Below are 26,806 nucleotides of genomic sequence, written 5' to 3' on the forward strand. Positions count from 1 at the left end.
AGTAAGGCCGCGCCTACCGCGGGAATATGCTTAAGGATGACATACTTAAGTAACCGCGCCTAACGCGGCCTCTCTCAATATTTAAGTAGTGGGCTTAACCCACAACTTAGAATAAGATTCAATTACTTAAGTGCGGTTAGAACCGTCCACTATATATTTAATTTAAATTTTCATTAAATTTGTAAAACTCGCATTGTATAGAGTCATGGATATTCTTTCTTAAATTTATACTTCTTAAAACTGTAACTAAGAATTATCTCGGAAAATAAAAATCTGTTCTTATCAGCTTAATATCTGATACGTCCTGCATCACAGGACCAGAATATTAAACTCATTTTTGGCTCATGACGGAGTGCTAGGGGCTTGCTCCACCTCTGTCGCGGGTTGGCCCGGCATTGCAGTACCGCCGGGATCGGCCCACCTAAAATTAATTGAAACACAGCCTGAAATGGGTTAATATTCTGTAGTGATCAGATATTCCGCTGGTAGCAAAACTTGTTGTAGTTGTCGATTTGCCCAGTAGTTAGCTGCTTACACACCACGATTTCTTGTAATTAATTTAACATTATCTTACGAAGTTTATTTATTTATTTATTTATTTTATTTTTTTTTTTTTTTTTTTGCGGTTAGCCGGAACGCTCTTGCAGCCGCATTACACTTGGCTGGTAATTTATATCGGCACAGAAGGGTGCCTTCGGATGCCTCGTTGGCGTCACATAAGGTCCGGCCACAGATAATTTTAATTACATTTTTTGGAGTTATATCCTTAGCTCCTCGCGAACGTCGTCGTCGTCGTCGCCGCCGCACGCACGCAGAATACGTGTGTACACACGTATGCAGTAGGCGGTGGACGATGTAAGCACTCGGCTAGGTGTAGCTCGCGCCGGTGTAGCTCGCGCCGGCCTGGCGCTGCTGTGGGGCGGCCTCACGGCTTCTCCACTGCCCTGGCAGCCGGCGGCGTTCAAATGGGAGTCGCAGTTTACTGTTCGCCATGGAGGGTAGTACTGGGCTGTTGACGAGTGCTCTCGCGAATTGTCCTTCCTTCCGGCACTTGCTTTTGCGATGTTTTCGACGGTCGCCTGTTGCCATATCGGCCCGTACCACCGTGTGTCACTCCCACATGTGGAGCGCACACGCTGCAAGCATTTAGGCCCTTCGACTGCGGTTTTTCCTTATCGCTTCTCGGCCTTTTGGCTAAGAAGCACCCCGCGTTCGGAGCGGTCCGTTGTGCTCTGTAGCGGGTCGCGAGTCGCGTTACGTGGTCGTTTCGTTTGTTCTTGGTTTTTCCAGCGTTGATATTTTTGCGGTGAATATGTCGACCCGGTCGAACAGTATTCAATGCGTATTCGACAGAGCAGCGAGACGGCCTACGGCCTTTGAAATACAGGAATGGATATTTGGTGATCTGAAAGTACCGGAAAATGACGTCGACACCTTTCAACTGGATTTTGTCTTATTCTCGTTATTCGTGAAATTTCTCGACCAGGAGAAATACGAAAAGTATGGCCTGGCACTCGCGGGCGAACATCCGTTCCGCTACTTCGATGGAACTGTCGGAACAGTGCATATAGTGCCATCTGGCTTTGGGATACGGACTGTGCGGGTATTTAACGTACCCCCTGAGTGTCCCAATGACGTAATCGGCCGTGTCCTGTCGCGGTATGGCACGGTGCTCAGCATCACGAATGAGAAGTGGGGCAGTGCCTACCGTTTCCAGGGCAACAGCGGCGTTCGTAGTGTCCGCATGGACCTCCGCCAGCACATCCCGTCTTATATAAATGTTGCGAGTACCAGGGCCCAGGTCACCTATATTGGGCAACCGCAGACTTGCTCCCTTTGTCAATCGACGGAGCATCTCCGCGTGGGCTGCCCGCGCCGGCGTCCTGTGCAACTGCCGCGGGAACGCACTGCTGGTACCAACCCTGTGCCTCTCCTCAGCGAGGTAGTGGCGGGCGCTGCCCACCGTCCCGCTGAGCGAACTGACGTGTCGCCCCCGCCAGAAGCAGTGCAACCGGCACCCAGTGCACCGGTAGACGGACCCGTCCCGGACCAGACGCCCGTTGTGTCGGTACCGCCGGCGGCGTCTGATGTGCCTGCTATGGCGAGTGCTGTGGTCGCTGTAGAACAGATGGAGGTCGTTCTTCCTACCCCGCCCCTCCCGGCAGATGACGCTAAGTCCCCCCGCCGTCGTCATCGGCGCAAGAAGGCGAACCCGGACCAGCCGGCGGAGGAGGCGGACGGATTACATCCCCTCGAGAGCGGCAGTGAGGCTGACTCTCAGGCCTCCTCAGTTTCCCGCTCTGTTTCCGCTGACCGCTCGGGCGGTATGCGCAAACTGCTCGGCAACTAGAGGCTCTTATCAGTTCCTCGCGAGATCGGGGAGCGATCCCTGCAAAACGAAAACATGACCAGGGTAGCGACCTGCCAATGCAGCGTACTCGTACCCTTTCACATCCTACTGTGTCCGACGCGTCTGCGCCGCCTGGCTCAGACTATCCTGCCGATGGGGGAGGCCTGAACTGGGCTGACGACGAGGGCGATGACATGCGTGATTGAGTGGGCCTTTCCCCACATGAGCTGCTTGGTATTTGTTTCTCACATCCGGGGTGATATCGCTGGGTTCTGGTGTGGATGTTTCCACACCTGCTTCCCTACGGCCGTGACCCTATCTGCCGTTGTCTACTCTGTGTTGCTCTCCCATGCCTGCCTTTGACCGTCCGCCGGGAGCCCTCTCCCTTTTAACGATCAATATCAACTCCATCTCCAACCCGGTCAAACTTCGATCTCTGAAGGACTTTCTCCGCCTTGGTGCGTTTGATGTGGTCTTTCTCCAGGAGGTTTGTGCCCCTTTTCTATCTGACCTTGCTGGTTATGAGGCACTGTATAACATCGACCCTGACGCCCGGCGGGGTACTGCTTTGCTCTACCGATCAGAGTTTACTCCATCCCACGTTACCACGCTACCCAACGGTCGCGTTCTTGCATGTATCCTTCAAGATGTCCTTTTTCTAAATGTCTATGCTCCTTCAGGTGCTAACCACAGGCATGACAGAACAACACTTTTTCAGTCTGATCTCCCCCCTTTCTTAGCAGCTCGTCGCCCTATCGTCTTTGGCGGAGACTTCAACTGTGTGGTAGCCGAAGTTGACCAGGTCCCGACGCCTATGCGGTGTGAAGCGCTCGCTTCACTCCTTCGGGCGGCTGACCTTACTGACACGTGGCGCCACTTCCATCCCGCCTACACGCAATTTACCCACATCTATCCCACTGGAGCCAGCCGTATTGATCGTGTTTATGTCTCGGCTGATTTGACTCCCGCCCTTTGTGCCGTCCACGTCATACCCGTGGCCTTTAGTGACCACTGTGCGTACTCGTGTTCCTTGCGTATCGCGGGTCCTGCCCCGGTTCCTCGTGGCACCTCTTGGAAGATGAATACCCTTCATCTGTCCCTGCCCGAACTTCGTGCTCTTGTCACGAAAACGTGGCAGGATTGTCTCGTGGACACTTCCCGGTACCCTACCACGGTGGTTTGGTGGCTCCGCTGTGCGAAGCCCCGGCTGCGACGTGTTATCCAGCAATATAGTCGCGACGTCACCCACTGGAAACGTAGCACGTTGGCTTTCTATCAGCAGTGTCTCACTGACGCCCTGACTCTTCCTGCTGACAGGTACGATCAGCTCCGCATGCGCCTCAACAAAATTAAAGCGCAAATCCTTCGCTTCTCTCGGGAGAAAGCCGACGGTATGGTGGTGCGGTGTCGTTCTGCATCCCTGATTGAAGGCGAGGAGCCATCCCTTTATCACCTTGCCTCTGAACGAACTCGTGCCAAGAAGAACACCATTCTGCGCCTTAAGACAGACGATGGTGCGCGTATCACGGACAACCGTGACGTCCTCCAACACCTGACGGACCATTTCACACACCTCTTCCAGGATGTTGAGGTCGACGTCGCCGCCCAACGTGTACTTGTCAGTGGGGTGCCTACTTCTTTGGATCGTCATGACCGCGGCTCTTTAACCGAGCCCCTGACACTCGCTGACCTCACATCTGTCCTCCGTGCCTGTCCGGGACGCAAGTCACCTGGCCCCGACGGTCTCCCTTATGAGTTCTACCAACAATTTTGGGACCTGCTCGGCGACCGTTTCTGCAAAATGTGCGAGGAGATTTTTGCTGGATGCGACTTACCCGCCGACTTTTTATCTGGACGTATTGCCCTTATTCCAAAGGTGACTGGTCACTGTCGAGCTCAAGACCTGCGTCCTATCACTGTCCTTAACACTGACTATAAGTTGGTGGCACGATGCGTGGCCTCTCGTCTCAAACAGGCGATGACTAAGGTACTTTGCCCCACTCAATCCTGTGGCGTTTCGCGTCGGAACATCTTCACCGCCGCTTCCCTGTACCGCGATGTTGTCTTCCTCACCGCTGACACTCGCACCCCGGCTGCCATTCTTTCCTTGGACTTCGCCGGTGCTTTTGACAGGGTCTCGCACCCTTACCTGCTGGGCGTTATGTCGCGGATGGGTTTTGGGGAGCGCTTCATACGCATCATCCGGCATTTCTTGGATGGGGCGAATTCCACTATCGTGGTGAACGGTTGCCGGTCGCGCCCCATTCCCATCAGACGGTCAGTTCGACAGGGGTGTCCCTTGTCGATGTATTTGTTTGCCTTAGCGCTGGACCCCTTGCTGCGTGACATAGGCCGGTTGGTCGACGGTGTCGCTCTCCCAGGCGTCACCTTCCGCTGTGCGGCCTACGCCGATGACGTTGGTGTGTTCGTTGCTAACGCCAGGGACATCGATTCCGTTCGCCGCGTTCTCGACGTTTATGAACGGGCCTCCGGTGCTCAGTTAAATCCCAACAAGACCGTGTTGCTTCCGCTAGGGCCACGATCATTGACCGTCGAACGCCCCTGGTACCGAGTTGTGGGGGAACAGCGTATATTGGGTCTTGAGGTGACTGCCTGTCCGCAGCGTATGTTAACCCTCACGTGGCGGCGGCTTCTCACACGCATCAGGGGCCTTTGCGTGAGCCACGCTGATCGACGGCTCGACCTCCATCAACGCATCCAGCTGATTAATGGTTATCTCCTCTCACGAGCATGGTATGTCGCCCAACTCCTTACGCTGCCAAAGCAGATCGGCCGAGCCATCTCACAAGCAGTATATTGGCTCTTGTGGCGGCATGCGCTGTTCAAGGTTGATGCGCTGACCTGTACGCTGCCGAAGGTCGATGGCGGCCTCGGCCTCATTGACTTTTCCCGGAAATGTGCGGCCCTTCTGATTCACCGTGTCGCCGCTTTGCGCGACGCCGACCCTGGTGGGACTACAGCGGTCCTCTTCGACCGTTATCGTCCACACTCGGCGCGTGCACCGGTCTGTTTGACGCATATTCCGTTCCGGCTGACGACGGTCAGAGACTATTACTTCCACCGCAGTTATGTCCTCACAGTGGCCACTGACAAGGCACGCACGTCGAAGCGCCTTTACCAGGCACTCCGAGGCCAGCCCACGCCACATAAATTAGAGGACAGACGACCGTCGGTCATCTGGCACCAAGTTTGGGCTAATATTAACAACCCAGCCCTTCCCACGGCAGTTTCGGCGCTATGGTACCGTGTCGTCAACAATTTAATCCCCACTAACCATCGCCTGGCGGCAATCCGCCTACGGCCCTCGGCTGCTTGCGGCCGCTGTGGTGACGTCGACACCAGGGAGCATCGCCTCCTCTGCCCCCACGTCACAGAAGTGTGGGATCTTGCACGTGTGCTCATAGCGCTGATAGGTGGGACGACACCAGCAAATGTGTCCACAGACTGGTTCATTACCCCTGATCTTCAAACACAACCCCGACCAAGACGTAACGCAATGGTGTGGCTCTTGGGCCACACCATTTTCACGATCTACGACCTTTCCCTCACCGATGCTGTCTCTTTCATGGACTACCTGTGGAGCCAGCATCGCGTGGCGGAATCTGCTCGAAACTATACGACCACTTTTGCCCGGTTTTTGAAAGTTGCAATGATCCATGGATGTCAAACGGTGTTCCAGGTTGCCTAGGGCACCTTGTCCCGGCATTGCCTGGGCTTGCCCCTGGTTCTTTGCACCCATCTTTGACTTGACTCACCTCAGATTCGCAATTGGAACAATTATTGCAAAAAAAACTTTATTGGAAAATTAGGAATCACGCCATCAATCTTAGGAGCTTATTCCTTCGTTAATTCTCTGGGCGATGGGATTATCTCGCCAGTTTCATTTTCACTTGTGTGTGCTGCCGTCCCTGTTTTTAATTTCCTTTCATTTCTATCTTTCTTTCATTCTTCATTTAGTTCTCAAATCACTATTTCTTCACACCTGCAGAGCGAGGTGTCTTTCTGCGTCAAGTGTCGTCGCCCGTTGCGGCATAGCAGAGTATGCCCCTCGTTTTTAATTTCGTTCCTGGCAACAAGTCTTGCTACTCAATGCACCCTGCTGTACGTGCTGCGTCGACACTCTAGGATGGCGGCAACTTTGGAGAGGACAAGGTAGGGCTGTAGGGGAGGAAGGAGGCCCAAAAAAAAAGAAAAACAAAAATAAAAAAAAAAAAAAACAAAAAAACAAAAAAAAAAAGAAAGTGTAGTATCTGTTCTTATCAGCTTAATATCTGATACGTCCTGCTTAATATGGGCTGATATGGGCTGATTTCTGCACCGGGAAGCGGTCGCTTTTATTCTCCTGTTTCAGGTCCGCGACCTGAACAATGGAGCTTGTGGTGACGCTGCCGGCGGAGGTCTTCCGCTGCCGGATCTGCTTCGTCACCAAGGCTGCAGGCAGGCCAACTTTTGGGGAGTACAAGGACCACTCAGCCCTTCTCCGCCACTACAGGAGGCTGCACGACCCGGAAACGGTTCCCGTTTTCGAGTGTCAGTTTTGCGGCCGACGCGACCCGCGGCTGAAGACGCTGCGGCTACACCAGCGGCTCTGCAATGCAGATTCCGCAACCCCCGGCGCTGCCAGTCGGGGGAGAGTGAGTATGGGACACGATGCCGTGTCTGGCTCTCTGGGGCACCCAGAGAGGTCAGCCGGCGGGAGGTCACAGGCGAGGGCCCCCGAAGCTAGTAGGACAGGCCCTTCGTCCTTAGTTAGTGCTGGGCGAAAGCCACAGGCGAAAGCGGCTCGGGAAGTTAGTACCATAGGCCGCCTAGCCTTAGATAATAGAGAGGGGCTATGGCCACAGCCCAGTCCGGTCCCCGAAGCTAGTAGGACAGACCGGCTGGACTTAGGATTAACTTACGCGGCGGTCCTGACCCGCAGCAGCGTGGTGGGCTCACAGGCTGCCTTGCCCTCACCCTGTGTGAGTGTGCAGGCGTCTGCGACGCCCAGGACGGCGGTGGTTGCCACCCCCGCGTCGTGTGTACTTTGTGTACGCACGCCGAGGATGTCTGGCATCCCCCTGCCGACACGCTCCGCGACGTCAACCGCGTCGCCACGAGTGCCGAGCGCAAGTTCGGGAGGTGAAGGCAGCACGCTGCCGACGCCTGCCGCCGAACGCGTCGCTCCGGCCAGAGGCGCTGTGTCCGGCATGGGCCGCGGCTCGCCGCCGCCCGCGCCGGCCATTGCGCCCAGTGGCGTACGCTGGCCACGTCGTGCGGCTGCCGCAGGCGCCTCCCGCCCGCCATCTGTCGGGAGCGTGGGTACCGGCCTGGGACTGCCGCCCGCATTCGCTACGCCGCCAACAGGTGGCTCTGCGGTGCGGGTGGGCAGTGGCAGGCAGGCTGCCTCGCTCGCCGCGACCGTTGGTGTTGTCATTCACGGCGCAGCCGCGCCGCCGGTTGACCCACCAAAGGCCGCGCGCCCGGCGGATGCACCGGATGGTGTGGTGCTTGTGCGGTCGCAGACGTACACGCGCCGCGTTTCCTCTGCCCTGCCGGCGGTTACGTCGAGTGACGCCCGTCACTCCGTCTCCGCTCAGGCAGGGAGTGCTACTAATCAGAAAGCTCCTGTTACAGATAACGAGTGGCACGTAGTCACCCCACGGAGGGACAGACGCCGTGCTGCAGGACGCAGACCACCGCCCCCGGACCGACGGCGCATCATACCGCCCAGTCCGCGTAACAGCGGCCCGGCGCGAGCCAACGCGCCTGGGCGGCCGGCGCGAGCTACACCTCGTGTATCTCGCGCCGGCGGCAGGGCGCGGGCGACCGCTGGGCCATCTGTTGGCGGCGCGGCGAACAACAGCCGCGGTGCGCTGGGTCCGAGCGCCAGGCCGGCGCGAGCTACACCTCGAGACGCCCGGCCGGCGCGGGCTACACCGGCCACCCCTACGACCACTGCGCCATCTGGTAGCGATCGTCGGGCACCCAGGCCGCGTAGCAGCGGCCCGGGGCGAGCCGACGCGTCCGGTCAGCCGGCGCGAGCTACACCCCGTGTTTCTCGCGCCGGCGGCGGGCCGCTGGCGACCGCCGGGCCATCTGTTGGCGGCGCGGCGAACACCAGCCGCGGTGCGCCCGACCCGAGCGCCAGGCCGGCGCAAGCTACACCGGCCCCTGCTGCTACCGCTGCGCCACCTGTCACCAGCGCGGCGATCGAAAGCAGCACTGAGCGGCCCACGCCAGATGGCAGCACGGCACCACCACCGACGCAGACGACGGAGCGGCGCGACGTGAACGGAGGGACTGCAGCTGCGTCTCCGAGAACTGGCAGCAAGAAGAGGAGACGCCGACGCCGTAACACCCGGCCCAGTCCCAACCTCCCGCCGCAAGGCTCCCGTCCTACACCAGACCTGACAGGCCACCCTGTACCCTCCGAACAGGGCGCAACTGAGGCAGCTCCGCCCCCCCCCCACCCCCGGCCGACGCTCGGCTAACGGAGAGGCAGCGGCGCTGGCTGGCGGCCCTGGAGAGCGTCCACAACCAACCGTGGGACGCATTCGTCGCGGCCGTCGAGGATTTCATCGCCGAGATCGCCGAGACGAAGCCACAACGCCAGGCAGCCGGAGGTCGACAGGATGGGCCACCAGCAGCAGCGCACCGCGGCCAGGGCCGCGCCGACGCTGCTGCCAATCCCCCTCCCCCTGCCCCTACACGCGGCCGCGGTGGGCGGCGCGGTGGACGTGGCGCACGGCGCGCGGCGGCCGCCGAGCGTCGGTACGACGCGAATGCAGCGTCTGAGATTCAGAAGCTGTACCGCGCGGACCGGCGCAAGGCGATGCAGCGCGTCCTTGGTGAGACGTCACCGTACTGCCAAATCGATGGCAGCGTGCTCACGGAGCACTTTAAAAAGATCTATGGCAAATCTGACTTCTCTCTTTCAGATGCACCAGCTGCTGTCCCGGACTTTGCCGCCACCACGCCTCCTGATGTCAGCGAGGAGGTCCTGCTGCCGATCACACCTTCAGAGGTGCAACAGCGGCTCCAGAAGGCGAGCAATACTGCTCCTGGGGCAGACGGAGTCACCTACTCGGACTTGCGACGTGAGGATCCTGGCTGCCAGGTGCTAGCTAAGATCTTCTCGCGCTGCTGGAAAGAGCGGAAGACTCCGGTGCAGTGGAAAATATCCACTACCGTCCTCATCCACAAGAAAGGGGACGTCTCGGACGTGACAAACTGGCGGCCTTTAGCATTGAGCTCTACCATCTCTAAGCTCTTTGCTGCAATCGTTGCGGACCGCACTTCTCTCTGGGCGGAGCGGTTGAACCTGCTCTCCCCAGAACAGAAGGGCTTCCGCACGTTTGAAGGCTGCTACGAGCACAACTTCATTGTGCAGGCGGCAATTGATGATGCAAGGCGCAGGGGAGGCCAAGCATGCTTTGCTTGGCTTGATCTGGCGAATGCTTTTGGCTCAGTGCCTCACGCTCACCTCCTTGGAGTACTGAGCAGGATGGGACTACCAGAGCAATTGCACCATCTAATTGCCGACATGTACGATGGTTGTTCCACCCGCGTCCGTACATCTGACGGACTAACGGAGGAGATAGAGATCCAGGCGGGGGTCAAGCAGGGCTGTCCACTGTCGCCCATCGTCTTTAATCTCGCGCTCGAGCCGGTACTTCGCGCCGCAACCTCGCTCAGAAATGAGTGTGGTATTCCGCTTAGCTGCGTCAGTGTGAGTGCACTGGCGTATGCGGACGATATCGTGCTTCTGGCGCGGGATTCGGAGGCGATGCAGACGCTCCTCAATGTTGTGGGTGAGGCGGCGACGTGGGCCGGGCTTACCTTCAAGCCGTCGAAGTGTGCCACGCTTCACATCCGCCGTCGGCAGACACTAGGCTCGGTATTCGCCCTGCAAGGGGGAGAACCAGCCGTGCTCGGTGCGGGTGACGCCTACCTCCATCTTGGCGTTCCCACCGGGTACAAAGTCTCGCAGACGCCAACGGATGCGATCGCGGCAATTCGACGCGACTTGCAGCACCTGGACGCTTCCCTGCTGGCTCCCTGGCAGAAGATTGACGCTGTGCGTGTCTTTCTCCTCCCTAGGCTTGACTTTGTCATGCGGGGCGGAGCGGCACGCAAGGGGCCGCTATCTGCACTCGACAAGGCAGTGAAAGCGGCTGTCAAATCTTGGCTGTTCCTCCCACAGCGTGCGTCCACCGAACAGCTGTACCTCGCGTTGGGAGAGGGAGGATGCGGCCTGACGCCGCTCGCGGACGCTGCGGACATCTCGACGATCGTCCACGGCTTCCGCATGCTGCACTGCGACGACGCCACCGTCCGAGACATCGCCTGGGCCACACTAACTACGGCCGCGCGCCGCCGACTGGGGAGGGAGCCGAGTCGTTCCGACTTGGCCACCTACCTTAGCGGCAGCACTGAGGGTGACCTCGCACGTGACGGAGGTGACATCCAGTCACTGTGGACGCGCGTCAGGAACGCCACAAGGCGCCTAGCGCCGCGTGGCGTCACCTGGCGCTGGAGTGAACTGCTTTCCGAGTTGCAGGTGGAGGTCGGCGGCCGACCCGCCATCGCTGACGACGCGGAACACGGCGGCATCGGAGGGGTGACGCAGCCGGCCACGGAGGGGACGGCGCCTGGGACTACACGACACCTCGAAGATGGCGGCGATGGACCGCAGCACGATGATGACAGCGTGGGACGCACCGCCAACACTGGCGTCGAGCATGTCCGGGTGGGAGGGGGCGCCAAACGTCTTCTCTCGCGGACGCTCCGCGAGTGTCTGAGGCAGCGCCTGCGCCACATCCTACTCAGGAAACCGGACCAGGGGAAGGTCTTTGAGTGCACCAGGGAATCCACAGCGTCAAACCACTTCATAGCGGGAGGCAAATACACCCGCTTCGCAGACTGGCGCTTTATCCATCGCGCCAGGCTCGGAGTCGTGCCTCTGAACGGTTGTCGCCGCTTTGATGGGCGGGCAAACAACAACAAAGCCTGCCGACGCTGTGGCCACAACAACGAGACGCTCCCGCACGTGATTAACGCGTGCATGGTGCACTCAGCAGCCCTGCAGTATCGCCACAACGCGGTCCTCAACCGCCTCGCGACAGCAGTCGCTGGGCGGCCAAGGAGAGGAAACACTGCTGTTCCTGACATCAGGATCAACCAAACCGTCATAGGGGACAGCAGTGGGCTGCGTCCGGACCTCGTAATAACCGACGAGGCCGCGAAGTCTGTGACCATCGTCGATGTGACGATCCCCTTTGAAAATAGGCGGATTGCGCTCGGAGAACTTCGAGGTCGGTGCCTTCGTGACGTCGGCGTCGAGATTCTCCTCCACGACGCGGGACCGCGGCGCTACACCATCTTCGCGCCGCACTGCAGCAGTGCCGAGTCAGTAGCGGTGCGTGCGGTGCTGCCTGGTGCCCCTCCCTCCGTGGTGTCCGCCGAATATGGCCCCCACCTCGGTAGGCGCGGTGCTAGGCGGCGCCGAACGTGTGCCTACTGCCCGGCAGTCTCCAGCCAGCGTGGGAAGCAACGCCCTCCTGCCACGACACCCCGGTGACGTCTGCCGCAAGGCGGACAGAGGGGAGAAGTCCGGCTGTGCGTGACCCGCCTGCGTGCGTGGCACACCAGCCGCTGGCAGCCGTGCATGTGCAGAGTGCGAGTACCAGGGCCCAGATCACCTATATTGGGCAACCGCAGACTTGCTCCCTTTGTCAATCGACGGAGCATCTCCGCGTGGACTGCCCGCGCCGGCGTCCTGTGCAACTGCCGCGGGAACGCACTGCTGGTACCAACCTTGTGCCTCTCCTCAGCGAGGTAGTGGCGGGCGCTGCCCACCGTCCCGCTGAGCGAACTGACGTGTCGCCCCCGCCAGAAGCAGTGCAACCGGCACCCAGTGCACCGGTTGACGGACCCGTCCCGACCAGACGCCCGTTGTGGCGGTACCGCCGGCGGCGTCTGATGTGCCTGCTATGGCGAGTGATGTGGTCGCTGTCGAACAGATGGAGGTCGTTCTTCCTACCCCGCCCCTCCCGGCAGATGACGCTAAGTCCCCCCGCCGTCGTCATCGGCGCAAGACGGTGAACCCGGACCAGCCGGCGGAGGAGGCGGACGGTTTACGTCCCCCTGAGAGCGGCAGTGAGGCTGACTCTCAGGCCTCCTCAGTTTCCCGCTCTGTTTCCGCTGACCGCTCGGGCGGTATGCGGCAAACTGCTCGGCAACTAGAGGCTCTTATCAGTTCCTCGCGAGATCGTGGAGCGATCCCTGCAAAACGAAAACATGACCAGGGTAGCGACCAGCCAATGCAGCGTACTCGTACCCTTTCACATCCTACTGTGTCCGACGCGTCTGCGCCGCCTGGCTCAGACTATCCTGCCGATGGGGGAGGCCTGAACTGGGCTGACGACGAGGGCGATGACATGCGTGATTGAGTGGGGCTTTCCCCACATGAGCTGCTTCGTATTTGTTTCTCACGTCCGGGGTGATATCGCTGGGTTCTGGTGTGGATATTTCCACACCTGCTTCAGTACGGCCGTGACCCTATCTGCCGTTGTCTCCTCTGTGTTGCTCTCCCATGCCTGCCTTTGACCGTCCGCCGGGAGCCCTCTCCCTTCTAACGATCAATATCAACTCCATCTCCAACCCGGTCAAACTTCGATCTCTAAAGGACTTTCTCCGCCTTGGTGCGTTTGATGTGGTCTTTCTCCAGGAGGTTTGTGCCCCTTTTCTATCTGACCTTGTAAAAAAAAAAAAAAAGTGTAGTATCTGTTCTTATCAGCTTAATATCTGATACGTCCTGCATCGCAGGACCAGAATATTAAACTCATTTTTGGCTCATGACGGAGTGCTAGGGGCTTGCTCCACCTCTGTCGCGGGTTGGCCCGGCATTGCAGTACCGCCGGGATCGGCCCACTTAAAATTAATTAAAACACAGCCTGAAATGGGTTAATATTCTGCAGTGATCAGATATTCCGCTGGTAGCAAAACTTGTTGTAGTTGTCGATTTGCCCAGTAGTTAGCTGCTTACACACCACGATTTCTTGTAATTAATTTAACATTATCTTACGTAATTTATTTATTTTTTTTTTTTTTTTTTTTTTTTTTTGCGGTTAGCTGGACCGCTCTTGCAGCCGCATTACACTAGGCTGGTTATTTATGTGGGCACAGAAGGGTGCCTTCGGATGCCTCGTTGGCGTCACATATGGTCTGGCCACAGATAATTTTAATTACATTTTTTGGAGTTATATCCTTAGCTCCTCGCGAACGTCGTCGTCGCCGCCGCACGCACGCAGAATACGTGTGTACACACGTATGCAGTAGGCGGTGGACGATGTAAGCACTCGGCTAGGTGTAGCTCGCGCCGGTGTAGCTCGCGCCGGCCTGGCGCTGCTGTGGGGCGGCCTCACGGCTTCTCCACTGCCCTGGCAGCCGGCGGCGTTCAAATGGGAGTCGCAGTTTACTGTTCGCCATGGAGGGTAGTACTGGGCTGTTGACGAGTGCTCTCGCGAATTGTCCTTCCTTCCGGCACTTGCTTTTGCGATGTTTTCGACGGTCGCCTGTTGCCATATCGGCCCGTACCACCGTGTGTCACTCCCACATGTGGAGCGCACACGCTGCAAGCATTTAGGCCCTTCGACTGCGCTTTTTCCTTATCGCTTCTCGGCCTTTTGGCTAAGATCAGTCTCGGCCTTTTGGCTAAGATCAAAGTGTAGTATCTGTTCTTATCAGCTTAATATGGGCTGATATGGGCTGATTTCTGCACCGGGAAGCGGTCGCTTTTATTCTCCTGTTTCAGGTCCGCGACCTGAACAATGGAGCTTGTGGTGACGCTGCCGGCGGAGGTCTTCCGCTGCCGGATCTGCTTCGTCACCAAGGCTGCCGGGAGACCAACTTTTGGGGAGTACAAGGACCACTCGGCCCTTCTCCGCCACTACAGGAGGCTGCACGACCCGGAAACGGTTCCCGTTTTCGAGTGTCAGTTTTGCGGCCGACGCGACCCGCGGCTGAAGACGCTGCGGCTACACCAGCGGCTCTGCAATGCAGATTCCGCAACCCCCGGCGCTGCCAGTCGGGGGATAGTGAGTATGGGACACGATGCCGTGTCTGGCTCTCTGGGGCACCCAGAGAGGTCAGCCGGCGGGAGGTCACAGGCGAGGGCCCCCGAAGCTAGTAGGACAGGCCCTTCGTCCTTAGTTAGTGCTGGGCGCAAGCCACAGGCGAAAGCGGCTCGGGAAGCTAGTACCATAGGCCGCCTAGCCTTAGATAATAGAGAGGGGCTATGGCCACAGCCCAGTCCGGTCCCCGAAGCTAGTAGGACAGACCGGCTGGACTTAGGATTAACTTACGCGGCGGTCCTGACCCGCAGCAGCGTGGTGGGCTCACAGGCTGCCTTGCCCTCACCCTGTGTGAGTGTGCAGGCGTCTGCGACGCCCAGGACGGCGGTGGTTGCCACCCCCGCGTCGTGTGTACTCTGTGTGCGCACGCCGAGGAGGTCTGGCATCCCCCTGCCGACACGCTCCGCGACGTCAACCGCGTCGCCACGAGTGCCGAGCGCAAGTTCGGGAGGTGGAGGCAGCACGCTGCCGACGCCTGCCGCCGAACGCGTCGCTCCGGCCAGAGGCGCTGTGTCCGGCATGGGTCGCGGCTCGCCGCCGCCCGCGCCGGCCATTGCACCCAGTGGCGTACGCTGGCCACGTCGTGCGGCTGCCGCAGGCGCCTCCCGCCCGCCATCTGTCGGGAGCGTGGGTACCGGCCTGGGACTGCCGCCCGCATTCGCTACGCCGCCAACAGGTGGCTCTGCGGTGCGGGCGAACAGTGGCAGGCGGGCTGCCTCGCTCGCCGCGACCGTTGGTGTTGTCATTCACGGCGCAGCCGCGCCGCCGGTTGACGCACCAAAGGCCGCGCGCCCGGCGGATGCACCGGGTGGTGTGGTGCTTGTGCGGTCGCAGACGTACACGCGCCGCGTTCCCTCTGCCCTGCCGGCGGTTACGTCGAGTGACGCCCGTCACTCCGTCTCCGCTCAGGCAGGGAGTGCTATTAACCCAAAAGCTCCTGTTGCAGATCATGAGTGGCACGTAGTCACCCCACGGAGGGACAGACGCCGTGCTGCAGGACGCAGACCACCGCCCCCGGACCGACGGCGCATCATACCGCCCAGTCCGCGTAACAGTGGCCCGACGCGAGCCAACGCGCCTGGGCGGCCGGCGCGAGCTACACCTCGTGTATCTCGCGCCGGCGGCAGGGCGCGGGCGACCGCTGGGCCATCTGTTGGCGGCGCGGCGAACAACAGCCGCCGTGCGCTGGGCCCGAGCGCCAGGCCTTCGCGAGCTACACCTCGAGACGCCCGGCCGGCGCGGGCTACACCGGCCACCCCTACGACCACTGCGCCATCTGGTAGCGATCGTCGGGCACCCAGTCCGCGTAACAGCGGCCCGGGGCGAGCCGGCGCGTCCGGTCAGCCGGCGCGAGCTACACCCCGTGTTTCTCGCGCCGGCGGCGGGCGGCTGGCGACCGCCGGGCCATCTGTTGGCGGCGCGGCGAACACCAGCCGCGGTGCGCCCGACCCGAGCGCCAGGCCGGCGCAAGCTACACCGGCCCCTGCTGCTACCGCTGCGCCACCTGTCACCAGCGCGGCGATCGATAGCAGCACTGAGCGGCCCACGCCAGATGGCAGCACGGCACCACCACCGACGCAGACGACGGAGCGGCGCGACGTGAACGGAGGGACTGCAGCTGCGTCCCCGAGAACTGGCAGCAAGAAGAGGAGACGCCGACGCCGTAACACCCGGCCCAGTCCCAACCTCCCGCCGCAAGGCTCCCGTCCTACACCAGACCTGACAGGCCCCCCTGTACCCACCGAACAGGGCGCAACTGAGGCAGCTCCGCCCCCCCCTCCCCCGGCCGACGCTCGGCTAACGGAGAGGCAGCGGCGCTGGCTGGCGGCCCTGGAGAGCGTCCACAACCAACCGTGGGACGCATTCGTCGCGGCCGTCGAGGACTTCATCTCCGAGATCGCCGAGACGAAGCCACAACGCCAGGCAGCCGGAGGTCGACAGGATGGGCCACCAGCAGCAGCGCACCGCGGCCAGGGCCGCGCCGACGCTGCTGCCAATCCCCCTCCCCCTGCCCCTACACGCGGCCGCGGTGGACGTGGCGCACGGCGCGCGGCGGCCGCCGAGCGTCGGTACGACGCGAATGCAGCGTCTGAGATTCAGAAGCTGTACCGCGCGGACCGGCGCAAGGCGATGCAGCGCGTCCTTGGCGAGACGTCGCCGTACTGCCAAATCGATGGCAACGTGCTCACGGAGCACTTTAAGGTAATATACTCTAAATCCGACTTTTCCGTTACAGATGCACCAGCTGCTGTCCCGGACTTTGCCGCCACCACGCCTCCTGATGTCAGCGAGGAGGTCCTGCTGCCGATCACACCTTCAGAGGTGCAACAGCGGCTCCAGAAGGCGAGCAATACTGCTCCTGGGGCAGACGGAGTCACCTACTCGGACCTGCGACGTGAGGATCCTGGCTGCCACGTGCTAGCTAAGATCTTCTCGCGCTGCTGGAATGAGCGGAAGACTCCGGTGCAGTGGAAAATATCCACTACCGTCCTCATCCACAAGAAAGGGGACGTCTCGGACGTGACAAACTGGCGGCCTTTAGCATTGAGCTCTACCATCTCTAAGCTCTTTGCTGCAATCGTTGCGGACCGCACTTCTCTCTGGGCAGAGCGGTTGAACCTGCTCTCCCCAGAACAGAAGGGCTTCCGCACGTTTGAAGGCTGCTACGAGCACAACTTCATTGTGCAGACGGCAATTGACGATGCAAGGCGCAGGGGAGGCCAAGCATGCTTTGCTTGGCTTGATCTGGCGAATGCTTTCGGTTCAGTGCCTCACGCTCACCTCCTTGGAGTACTGAGCAGGATGGGACTACCAGAGCAATTGCACCATCTAATTGCCGACATGTACGATGGTTGCTCCACCCGCGTCCGTACATCTGACGGACTAACGGAGGAGATAGAGATCCAGGCAGGGGTCAAGCAGGGCTGTCCACTGTCGCCCATCGTCTTTAATCTCGCGCTCGAGCCGGTACTTCGCGCCGCAACCTCACTCAGAAATGAGTGTGGTATTCCGCTTAGCGGCGTCAGTGTGAGTGCACTGGCGTATGCGGACGATATCGTGCTTCTGGCGCGGGATTCAGAGGCGATGCAGACGCTCCTCAATGTTGTGGGCGAGGCGGCAACGTGGGCCGGGCTTACCTTCAAGCCGTCGAAGTGTGCCACGCTTCACATCCGCCGTCGGCAGACACTAGGCTCGGTATTCGCCCTGCAAGGGGGAGAACCAGCCGTGCTCGGTGCGGGTGACGCCTACCTCCATCTTGGCGTTCCCACCGGGTACAAAGTCACGCAGACGCCAACGGATGCGATCGCGGCAATTCGACGCGACTTGCAGCACCTGGACGCTTCCCTGCTGGCTCCCTGGCAGAAGATTGACGCTGTGCGTGTCTTTCTCCTCCCTAGGCTTGACTTTGTCATGCGGGGCGGAGCGGTACGCAAGGGGCCGCTGTCTGCACTCGACAAGGCAGTGAAAGCGGCTGTCAAATCATGGCTGTTCCTCCCACAGCGTGCGTCCACCGAACAGCTGTACCTCGCGCTGGGAGAGGGAGGATGCGGCCTGACGCCGCTCGCGGACGCTGCGGACATCTCGACGATCGTCCACGGCTTCCGCATGCTGCACTGCGACGACGCCACCGTCCGCGACATCGCCTGGGCCACACTAACTACGGCCGCGCGCCGCCGACTGGGGAGGGAGCCGAGTCGTTCCGACTTGGCCACCTACCTTAGCGGCAGCACTGAGGGTGACCTCGCACGTGACGGAGGTGACATCCAGTCACTGTGGACGCGCGTCAGGAACGCCACAAGGCGCCTAGCGCCGCGTGGCGTCACCTGGCGCTGGAGTGAGCTGCTTTCTGAGTTGCAGGTGGAGGTCGGCGGCCAACCCGCCATCGCTGACGACGCGGAACACGGCGGCATCGGAGGGGTGACGCAGCCGGCCACGGAGGGGGCGGCGCCTGGGACTACACGACACCTCGATGATGGCGGCGATGGACCGCAACACGATGATGACAGCGTGGGACGCACCGTCAACACTGGCGTCGAGCATGTCCGGGTGGGAGGGGGCGCCAAACGTCTTCTCTCGCGGACGCTCCGCGAGTGTCTGAGGCAGCGCCTGCGCAACCTCCTACTCAGGAAACCTGACCAGGGGAAGGTGTTCGAGTGTACCAGGGAGTCCACAGCGTCCAACCACTTCATAGCGGGAGGCAAATACACCCGCTTCGCAGACTGGCGCTTTATCCATCGCGCCAGGCTCGGAGTCGTGCCTCTGAACGGTTGTCGCCGCTTTGATGGGCGGGCAAACAACAACAAAGCCTGCCGACGCTGTGGCCACAACAACGAGACGCTCCCGCACGTGATCAACGCGTGCATGGTGCACTCAGCAGCCCTGCAGTATCGCCACAACGCGGTCCTCAACCGCCTCGCGACAGCAGTCGCTGGGCGGCCAAGGAGAGGAAACGCTGCTGTTCCTGACATCAGGATCAACCAAGCCGTCATAGGGGACAGCAGTGGGCTGCGTCCGGACCTCGTAATAACTGACGAGGCCGCTAAGACTGTGACCATCGTCGATGTGACAATCCCCTTCGAGAATAGGCGGATTGCGCTCGACAACGCTCGGCAACTGAAGAGGATAAAGTACGCCGACGTTGCGCGCGGATTAGCCGCTCGCGGCTATTCCGTCACTGTCGACGCCCTGGTTGTTGGCAGTCTGGGGGCGTGGGACCGCCAGAACGATGCAGTGCTTCGGCACCTAGGCATCGCTAGCCGCTACTGCCAACTGATGCGGCGGCTGATGGTGTCTGACACCATCAAGTGGTCCCGCGACATTTACGTGGAACACATTACTGGCCACCGCCAGTATGTGTCCCCCTAGACTGTGGCATGCTCTGACGTCAGGCTGCGAGACCCTCGAGACTGCAGTCGTCGGAGAACTTCGAGGTCGGTGCCTTCGTGACGTCGGCGTCGAGATTCTCCTCCACGACGCGGGACCTGCGGCGCTACACCATCTTCGCGCCGCACTGCAGCAGTGCCGAGTCAGTAGCGGTGCGTGCGGTGCTGCCTGGTGCCCCTCCCTCCGTGGTGTCCGCCGAATATGGCCCCCACCTCGGTTGGCGCGGTGCTAGGCGGCGCCAAACGTGTGCCTACTGCCCGGCAGTCTCCAGCCAGCGTGGGAAGCAACGCCCTCCTGCCACGACACCCCGGTGACGTCTGCCGCAAGGCGGACAGAGGGGAGAAGTCCGGCTGTGTGTGACCCGCCTGCGTGCGTGGCACACCAGCCGCTGGCAGCCGTGCATGTGCAGTGTGCTGTCAGGGCATGGAGAAGAATGTAATAAACAAAATAGTCCCTAAACTAGCTCCAACCTTCCCCGTTCTGAAATTATCTAAGGCCGCGCCTACCGCGGGATTAATCTTAAGGTAATATACTTAAGCATCCGCGCCTAACGCGGCCCTCCAATATTTAAGTAGTGGGCTTAACCCACGAGTTAGAATAAGGTTCAATTACTTAAGTGCGGTTAGAACCGTTTTTCTAAATTTTATTTTATCTAAACTTAACAAATTTGTAAAACTCGCATTGTATAGAGTCATGAATATATTTTTTCTTAAATTTATACTTCTTAAAACTGTAACTAAGAATTATCTCGGAAAATAAAAATCTGTTCTTATTATAAATAAATAAACTTCGTAAGATAATGTTAAATTAATTACAAGAAATCGTGGTGTGTACGCAGCTAACTACTGGGCAAATCGACAACTACAACAAGTTTTGCTACCAGCGGAATATCTGATAACTGCAGAATGTTAACCCATTTCAGGCTATGTTTTAATTAATTTTAGGTGGGCCGATCCCGGCGGTACTGCAATGCCGGGCCAACCCGCGACAGAGGTGGAGCAAGCCCCTAGCACTCCGTCATGAGCCAAAAATGAGTTTAATATTCTGGTCCTGCGATGCAGGACGTATCAGATATTAAGCTGATAAGAACAGATTTTTATTTTCCGAGATAATTCTTAGTTACAGTTTTAAGAAGTATAAATTTAAGAAAGAATATTCATGACTCTATATAAATCGAGTATTACAAATTTAATGAAAATTTTAAGATAAAATATATAGTAAACGGTTCTAACCGCACTTAAATAGTTGAATCTTATTCTAATTCGTGGGTTAAGCCCACTACTTAGATATTGGAAGACCGCACTAGGTGCGGATGCTTAAGTATATTACCTTAAGGTTAATTCCGCGATAGGCGCGGCCTTAGATAATTCACACTGGGGAAAGTTTGGACCTAGTTTTAGGGTCTATTTTATTTATTGCATTCTTCTCCATGCCCTGACAGCACACTGCACATGCACGGCTGCCAGCGGCTGGTGTGCCACGCACGCAGGCGGGTCACACACAGCCGGACTTCTCCCCTCTGTCCGCCTTGCGGCAGACGTCACCGGGGTGTCGTGGCAGGAGGGCGTTGCTTCCCACGCTGGCTGGAGACTGCCGGGCAGTAGGCACACGTTCGGCGCCGCCCAGCACCGCGCCTACCGAGGTGGGGGCCATATTCGGCGGACACCACGGAGGGAGGGGCACCAGGCAGCACCGCACGCACCGCTACTGACTCGGCACTGCTGCAGTGCGGCGCGAAGATGGTGTAGCGCCGCGGTCCCGCGTCGTGGAGGAGAATCTCGACGCCGACGTCACGAAGGCACCGACCTCGAAGTTCTCCGACGACTGCAGTCTCGAAGGTCTCGCAGCCTGACGTCAGAGCATGCCACAGTCTAGGGGGACACATACTGGCGGTGGCCAGTAATGTGTTCCACGTAAATGTCGCGGGACCACTTGATGGTGTCAGACACCATCAGCCGCCGCATCAGTTGGCAGTAGCGGCTAGCGATGCCTAGGTGCCGAAGCACTGCATCGTTCTGGCGGTCCCACGCCCCCAGACTGCCGACAACCAGGGCGTCGACAGTGACGGAATAGCCGCGAGCGGCTAATCCGCGCGCAACGTCGGCGTACTTTATCCTCTTCAGTTGCCGAGCGTTGTCGAGCGCAATCCGCCTGTTCTCGAAGGGGATTGTCACATCAACGATGGTTACAGTCTTCGCGACCTCGTCAGTTATTACGAGGTCCGGACGCAGCCCACTGCTGTCCCCTATGACGGCTTGGTTGATCCTGATGTCAGGAACAGCAGTGTTTCCTCTTCTTGGCCGCCCTGCGACTGCTGTCGCGAGGCGGTTGAGGACCGCGTTGTGGCGATACTGCAGGGCTGCTGAGTGCACCATGCACGCGTTAATTACGTGCGGGAGCGTCTCGTTGTTGTGGCCACAGCGTCGGCAGGCTTTGTTGTTGTTGGCCCGCCCATCAAAGCGGCGACAACCGTTCAGAGGCACGACTCCGAGCCTGGCGCGATGGATAAAGCGCCAGTCTGCGAAGCGGGTGTATTTGCCTCCCGCTATGAAGTGGTTGGACGCTGTGGACTCCCTGGTGCACTCAAACACCTTCCCCTGGTCCAGTTTCCTGAGTAGAATGTGGCGCAGGCGCTGCCTCAGACACTCGCGGAGCGTCCGCGAGAGAAGACGTTTGGCGCCCCCTCCCACCCGGACATGCTCGACGCCAGTGATGGCGGTGCGTCCCACGCTGTCATCATCGTGCTGCGGTCCATCGCCGCCATCTTCGAGGTGTCGTGTAGTCCCAGGCGCCGTCCCCTCCGTGGCCGGCTGCGTCACCCCTCCGATGCCGCCGTGTTCCGCGTCGTCAGCGATGGCGGGTCGGCCGCCGACCTCCACCTGCAACTCAGAAAGCAGCTCACTCCAGCGCCAGGTGACGCCACGCGGCGCTAGGCGCCTTGTGGCGTTCCTGACGCGCGTCCACAGTGACTGGATGTCACCTCCGTCGCGTGCGAGGTCACCCTCAGTGCTGCCGCTAAGGTAGGTGGCCAAGTCGGAACGACTCGGCTCCCTCCCCAGTCGGCGGCGCGCGGCCGTAGTTAGTGTGGCCCAGGCGATGTCGCGGACGGTGGCGTCGTCGCAGTGCAGCATGCGGAAGCCATGGACGATGGTGGAGATGTCCGCAGCGTCCGCGAGCGGCGTCAGGCCGCATCCTCCCTCTCCCAGCGCGAGGTACAGCTGTTCGGTGGACGCACGCTGTGGGAGGAACAGCCATGATTTGACAGCCGCTTTCACTGCTTGTCGAGTGCAGATAGCGGCCCCTTGCGTACCGCTCCGCCCCGCATGACAAAGTCAAGCCTAGGGAGGAGAAAGACACGCACAGCGTCAATCTTCTGCCAGGGGGCCAGCAGGGAAGCGTCCAGGTGCTGCAAGTCGCGTCGAATTGCCGCGATCGCATCCGTTGGCGTCTGCGAGACTTTGTACCCGGTGGGAACGCCAAGATGGAGGTAGGCGTCACCCGCACCGAGCACGGCTGGTTCTCCCCCTTGCAGGGCGAATACCGAGCCTAGTGTCTGCCGACGGCGGATGTGAAGCGTGGCACACTTCGACGGCTTGAAGGTAAGCCCGGCCCACGTCGCCGCCTCACCCACAACATTGAGGAGCGTCTGCATCGCCTCTGAATCCCGCGCCAGAAGCACGATATCGTCCGCATACGCCAGTGCACTCACACTGACGCCGCTAAGCGGAATACCACACTCATTTCTGAGCGAGGTTGCGGCGCGAAGTACCGGCTCGAGCGCGAGATTAAAGACGATGGGCGACAGTGGACAGCCCTGCTTGACCCCCGCCTGGATCTCTATCTCCTCCGTTAGTCCGTCAGATGTACGGACGCGGGTGGAACAACCATCGTACATGTCGGCAATTAGATGGTGCAATTGCTCTGGTAGTCCCATCCTGCTCAGTACTCCAAGGAGGTGAGCGTGAGGCACTGAGCCAAAAGCATTCGCCAGATCAAGCCAAGCAAAGCATGCTTGGCCTCCCCTGCGCCTTGCATCATCAATTGCCGTCTGCACAATGAAGTTGTGCTCGTAGCAGCCTTCAAACGTGCGGAAGCCCTTCTGTTCTGGGGAGAGCAGGTTCAACCGCTCCGCCCAGAGAGAAGTGCGGTCCGCAACGATTGCAGCAAAGAGCTTAGAGATGGTAGAGCTCAATGCTAAAGGCCGCCAGTTTGTCACGTCCGAGACGTCCCCTTTCTTGTGCTGAGGACTTCATCTCCGAGATCGCCGAGACGAAGCCACAACGCCAGGCAGCCGGAGGTCGACAGGATGGGCCACCAGCAGCAGCGCACCGCGGCCAGGGCCGCGCCGACGCTGCTGCCAATCCCCCTCCCCCTGCCCCTACACGCGGCCGCGGTGGGCGGCGCGGTGGACGTGGCGCACGGCGCGCGGCGGCCGCCGAGCGTCGGTACGACGCGAATGCAGCGTCTGAGATTCAGAAGCTGTACCGCGCGGACCGGCGCAAGGCGATGCAGCGCGTCCTTGGCGAGACGTCGCCGTACTGCCAAATCGATGGCAACGTGCTCACGGAGCACTTCAAGAAAGTATATGCTAAATCTGACTTCTCTGTTTCAGATGCACCAGCTGCTGTCCCGGACTTTGCCGCCACCACGCCTCCTGATGTCAGCGAGGAGGTCCTGCTGCCGATCACACCTTCAGAGGTGCAACAGCGGCTCCAGAAGGCGAGCAATACTGCTCCTGGGGCAGACGGAGTCACCTACTCGGACTTGCGACGTGAGGATCCTGGCTGCCATGTGCTAGCTAAGATCTTCTCGCGCTGCTGGAATGAGCGGAAGACTCCGGTGCAGTGGAAAATATCCACTACCGTCCTCATCCACAAGAAAGGGGACGTCTCGGACGTGACAAACTGGCGGCCTTTAGCATTGAGCTCTACCATCTCTAAGCTCTTTGCTGCAATCGTTGCGGACCGCACTTCTCTCTGGGCGGAGCGGTTGAACCTGCTCTCCCCAGAACAGAAGGGCTTCCGCACGTTTGAAGGCTGCTACGAGCACAACTTCATTGTGCAAACGGCAATTGATGATGCAAGGCGCAGGGGAGGCCAAGCATGCTTTGCATGGCTTGATCTGGCGAATGCTTTCGGTTCAGTGCCTCACGCTCACCTCCTTGGAGTACTGAGCAGGATGGGACTACCAGAGCAATTGCACCATCTAATTGCCGACATGTACGATGGTTGCTCCACCCGCGTCCGTACATCTGACGGACTAACGGAGGAGATAGAGATCCAGGCAGGGGTCAAGCAGGGCTGTCCACTGTCGCCCATCGTCTTTAATCTCGCGCTCGAGCCGGTACTTCGCGCCGCAACCTCACTCAGAAATGAGTGTGGTATTCCGCTTAGCGGCGTCAGTGTGAGTGCACTGGCGTATGCGGACGATATCGTGCTTCTGGCGCGGGATTCGGAGGCGATGCAGACGCTCCTCAATGTTGTGGGTGAGGCGGCGACGTGGGCCGGGCTTACCTTCAAGCCGTCGAAGTGTGCCACGCTTCACATCCGCCGTCGGCAGACGCTAGGCTCGGTATTCGCCCTGCAAGGGGGAGAACCAGCCGTGCTCGGTGCGGGTGACGCCTACCTCCATCTTGGCGTTCCCACCGGGTACAAAGTCACGCAGACGCCAACGGATGCGATCGCGGCAATTCGACGCGACTTGCAGCACCTGGACGCTTCCCTGCTGGCTCCCTGGCAGAAGATTGACGCTGTGCGTGTCTTTCTCCTCCCTAGGCTTGACTTTGTCATGCGGGGCGGAGCGGTACGCAAGGGGCCGCTATCTGCACTCGACAAGGCAGTGAAAGCGGCTGTCAAATCATGGCTGTTCCTCCCACAGCGTGCGTCCACCGAACAGCTGTACCTCGCGCTGGGAGAGGGAGGATGCGGCCTGACGCCGCTCGCGGACGCTGCGGACATCTCCACCATCGTCCATGGCTTCCGCATGCTGCACTGCGACGACGCCACCGTCCGCGACATCGCCTGGGCCACTCTAACTACGGCCGCGCGCCGCCGACTGGGGAGGGAGCCGAGTCGTTCCGACTTGGCCACCTACCTTAGCGGCAGCACTGAGGGTGACCTCGCACGCGACGGAGGTGACATCCAGTCACTGTGGACGCGCGTCAGGAACGCCACAAGGCGCCTAGCGCCGCGTGGCGTCACCTGGCGCTGGAGTGAACTGCTTTCCGAGTTGCAGGTGGAGGTCGGCGGCCGACCCGCCATCGCTGACGACGCGGAACACGGCGGCATCGGAGGGGTGACGCAGCCGGCCACGGAGGGGACGGCGCCTGGGACTACACGACACCTCGAAGATGGCGGCGATGGACCGCAGCACGATGATGACAGCGTGGGACGCACCGCCAACACTGGCGTCGAGCATGTCCGGGTGGGAGGGGGCGCCAAACGTCTTCTCTCGCGGACGCTCCGCGAGTGTCTCAGGCAGCGCCTGCGCCACATTCTACTCAGGAAACCGGACCAGGGGAAGGTGTTCGAGTGCACCAGGGAGTCCACAGCGTCCAACCACTTCATAGCGGGAGGCAAATACACCCGCTTCGCAGACTGGCGCTTTATCCATCGCGCCAGGCTCGGAGTCGTGCCTCTGAACGGTTGTCGCCGCTTTGATGGGCGGGCCAACAACAACAAAGCCTGCCGACGCTGTGGCCACAACAACGAGACGCTCCCGCACGTAATTAACGCGTGCATGGTGCACTCAGCAGCCCTGCAGTATCGCCACAACGCGGTCCTCAACCGCCTCGCGACAGCAGTCGCAGGGCGGCCAAGAAGAGGAAACACTGCTGTTCCTGACATCAGGATCAACCAAGCCGTCATAGGGGACAGCAGTGGGCTGCGTCCGGACCTCGTAATAACTGACGAGGTCGCGAAGACTGTAACCATCGTCGATGTGACAATCCCCTTCGAGAACAGGCGGATTGCGCTCGACAACGCTCGGCAACTGAAGAGGATAAAGTACGCCGACGTTGCGCGCGGATTAGCCGCTCGCGGCTATTCCGTCACTGTCGACGCCCTGGTTGTCGGCAGTCTGGGGGCGTGGGACCGCCAGAACGATGCAGTGCTTCGGCACCTAGGCATCGCTAGCCGCTACTGCCAACTGATGCGGCGGCTGATGGTGTCTGACACCATCAAGTGGTCCCGCGACATTTACGTGGAACACATTACTGGCCACCGCCAGTATGTGTCCCCCTAGACTGTGGCATGCTCTGACGTCAGGCTGCGAGACCTTCGAGACTGCAGTCGTCGGAGAACTTCGAGGTCGGTGCCTTCGTGACGTCGGCGTCGAGATTCTGCTCCACGACGCGGGACCGCGGCGCTACACCATCTTCGCGCCGCACTGCAGCAGTGCCGAGTCAGTAGCGGTGCGTGCGGTGCTGCCTGGTGCC

At 59.9% G+C, this 26,806-nt stretch overlaps 1 protein-coding gene, 3 non-coding genes and 1 pseudogene across 4 annotated transcripts; 4 read left to right on the forward strand and 1 right to left on the reverse strand.

The window, feature by feature from the left end:
- Positions 1-227: 227 nt before the first annotated feature.
- On the forward strand, positions 228-426 carry LOC126423655 (U2 spliceosomal RNA). The gene has a single exon (XR_007576155.1). It is a non-coding gene; the product is annotated as a U2 spliceosomal RNA (small nuclear RNA).
- An 8,759-nt stretch (positions 427-9,185) lies between these two features.
- Positions 9,186-26,613, forward strand: LOC126476793 (uncharacterized). The gene is made up of 2 exons (XM_050103573.1): positions 9,186-11,201; positions 25,894-26,613. Exons 1-2 carry the CDS (start codon positions 9,186-9,188, stop codon positions 26,611-26,613), a joined length of 2,736 nt encoding a protein of 911 aa, XP_049959530.1.
- Positions 13,092-13,291, forward strand: LOC126421029 (U2 spliceosomal RNA). The gene has a single exon (XR_007576114.1). It is a non-coding gene; the product is annotated as a U2 spliceosomal RNA (small nuclear RNA).
- Positions 14,055-14,135, forward strand: LOC126423998 (U2 spliceosomal RNA; annotated as a pseudogene).
- On the reverse strand, positions 20,311-20,509 carry LOC126423190 (U2 spliceosomal RNA). Its single transcript, XR_007576129.1, has one exon. It is a non-coding gene; the product is annotated as a U2 spliceosomal RNA (small nuclear RNA).
- Positions 26,614-26,806: the final 193 nt, after the last annotated feature.

Source organism: Schistocerca serialis, chromosome 1 (genome assembly GCF_023864345.2).
Source record: "Schistocerca serialis cubense isolate TAMUIC-IGC-003099 chromosome 1, iqSchSeri2.2, whole genome shotgun sequence".
Taxonomy (NCBI): Eukaryota; Metazoa; Arthropoda; class Insecta; order Orthoptera; family Acrididae; genus Schistocerca; species Schistocerca serialis.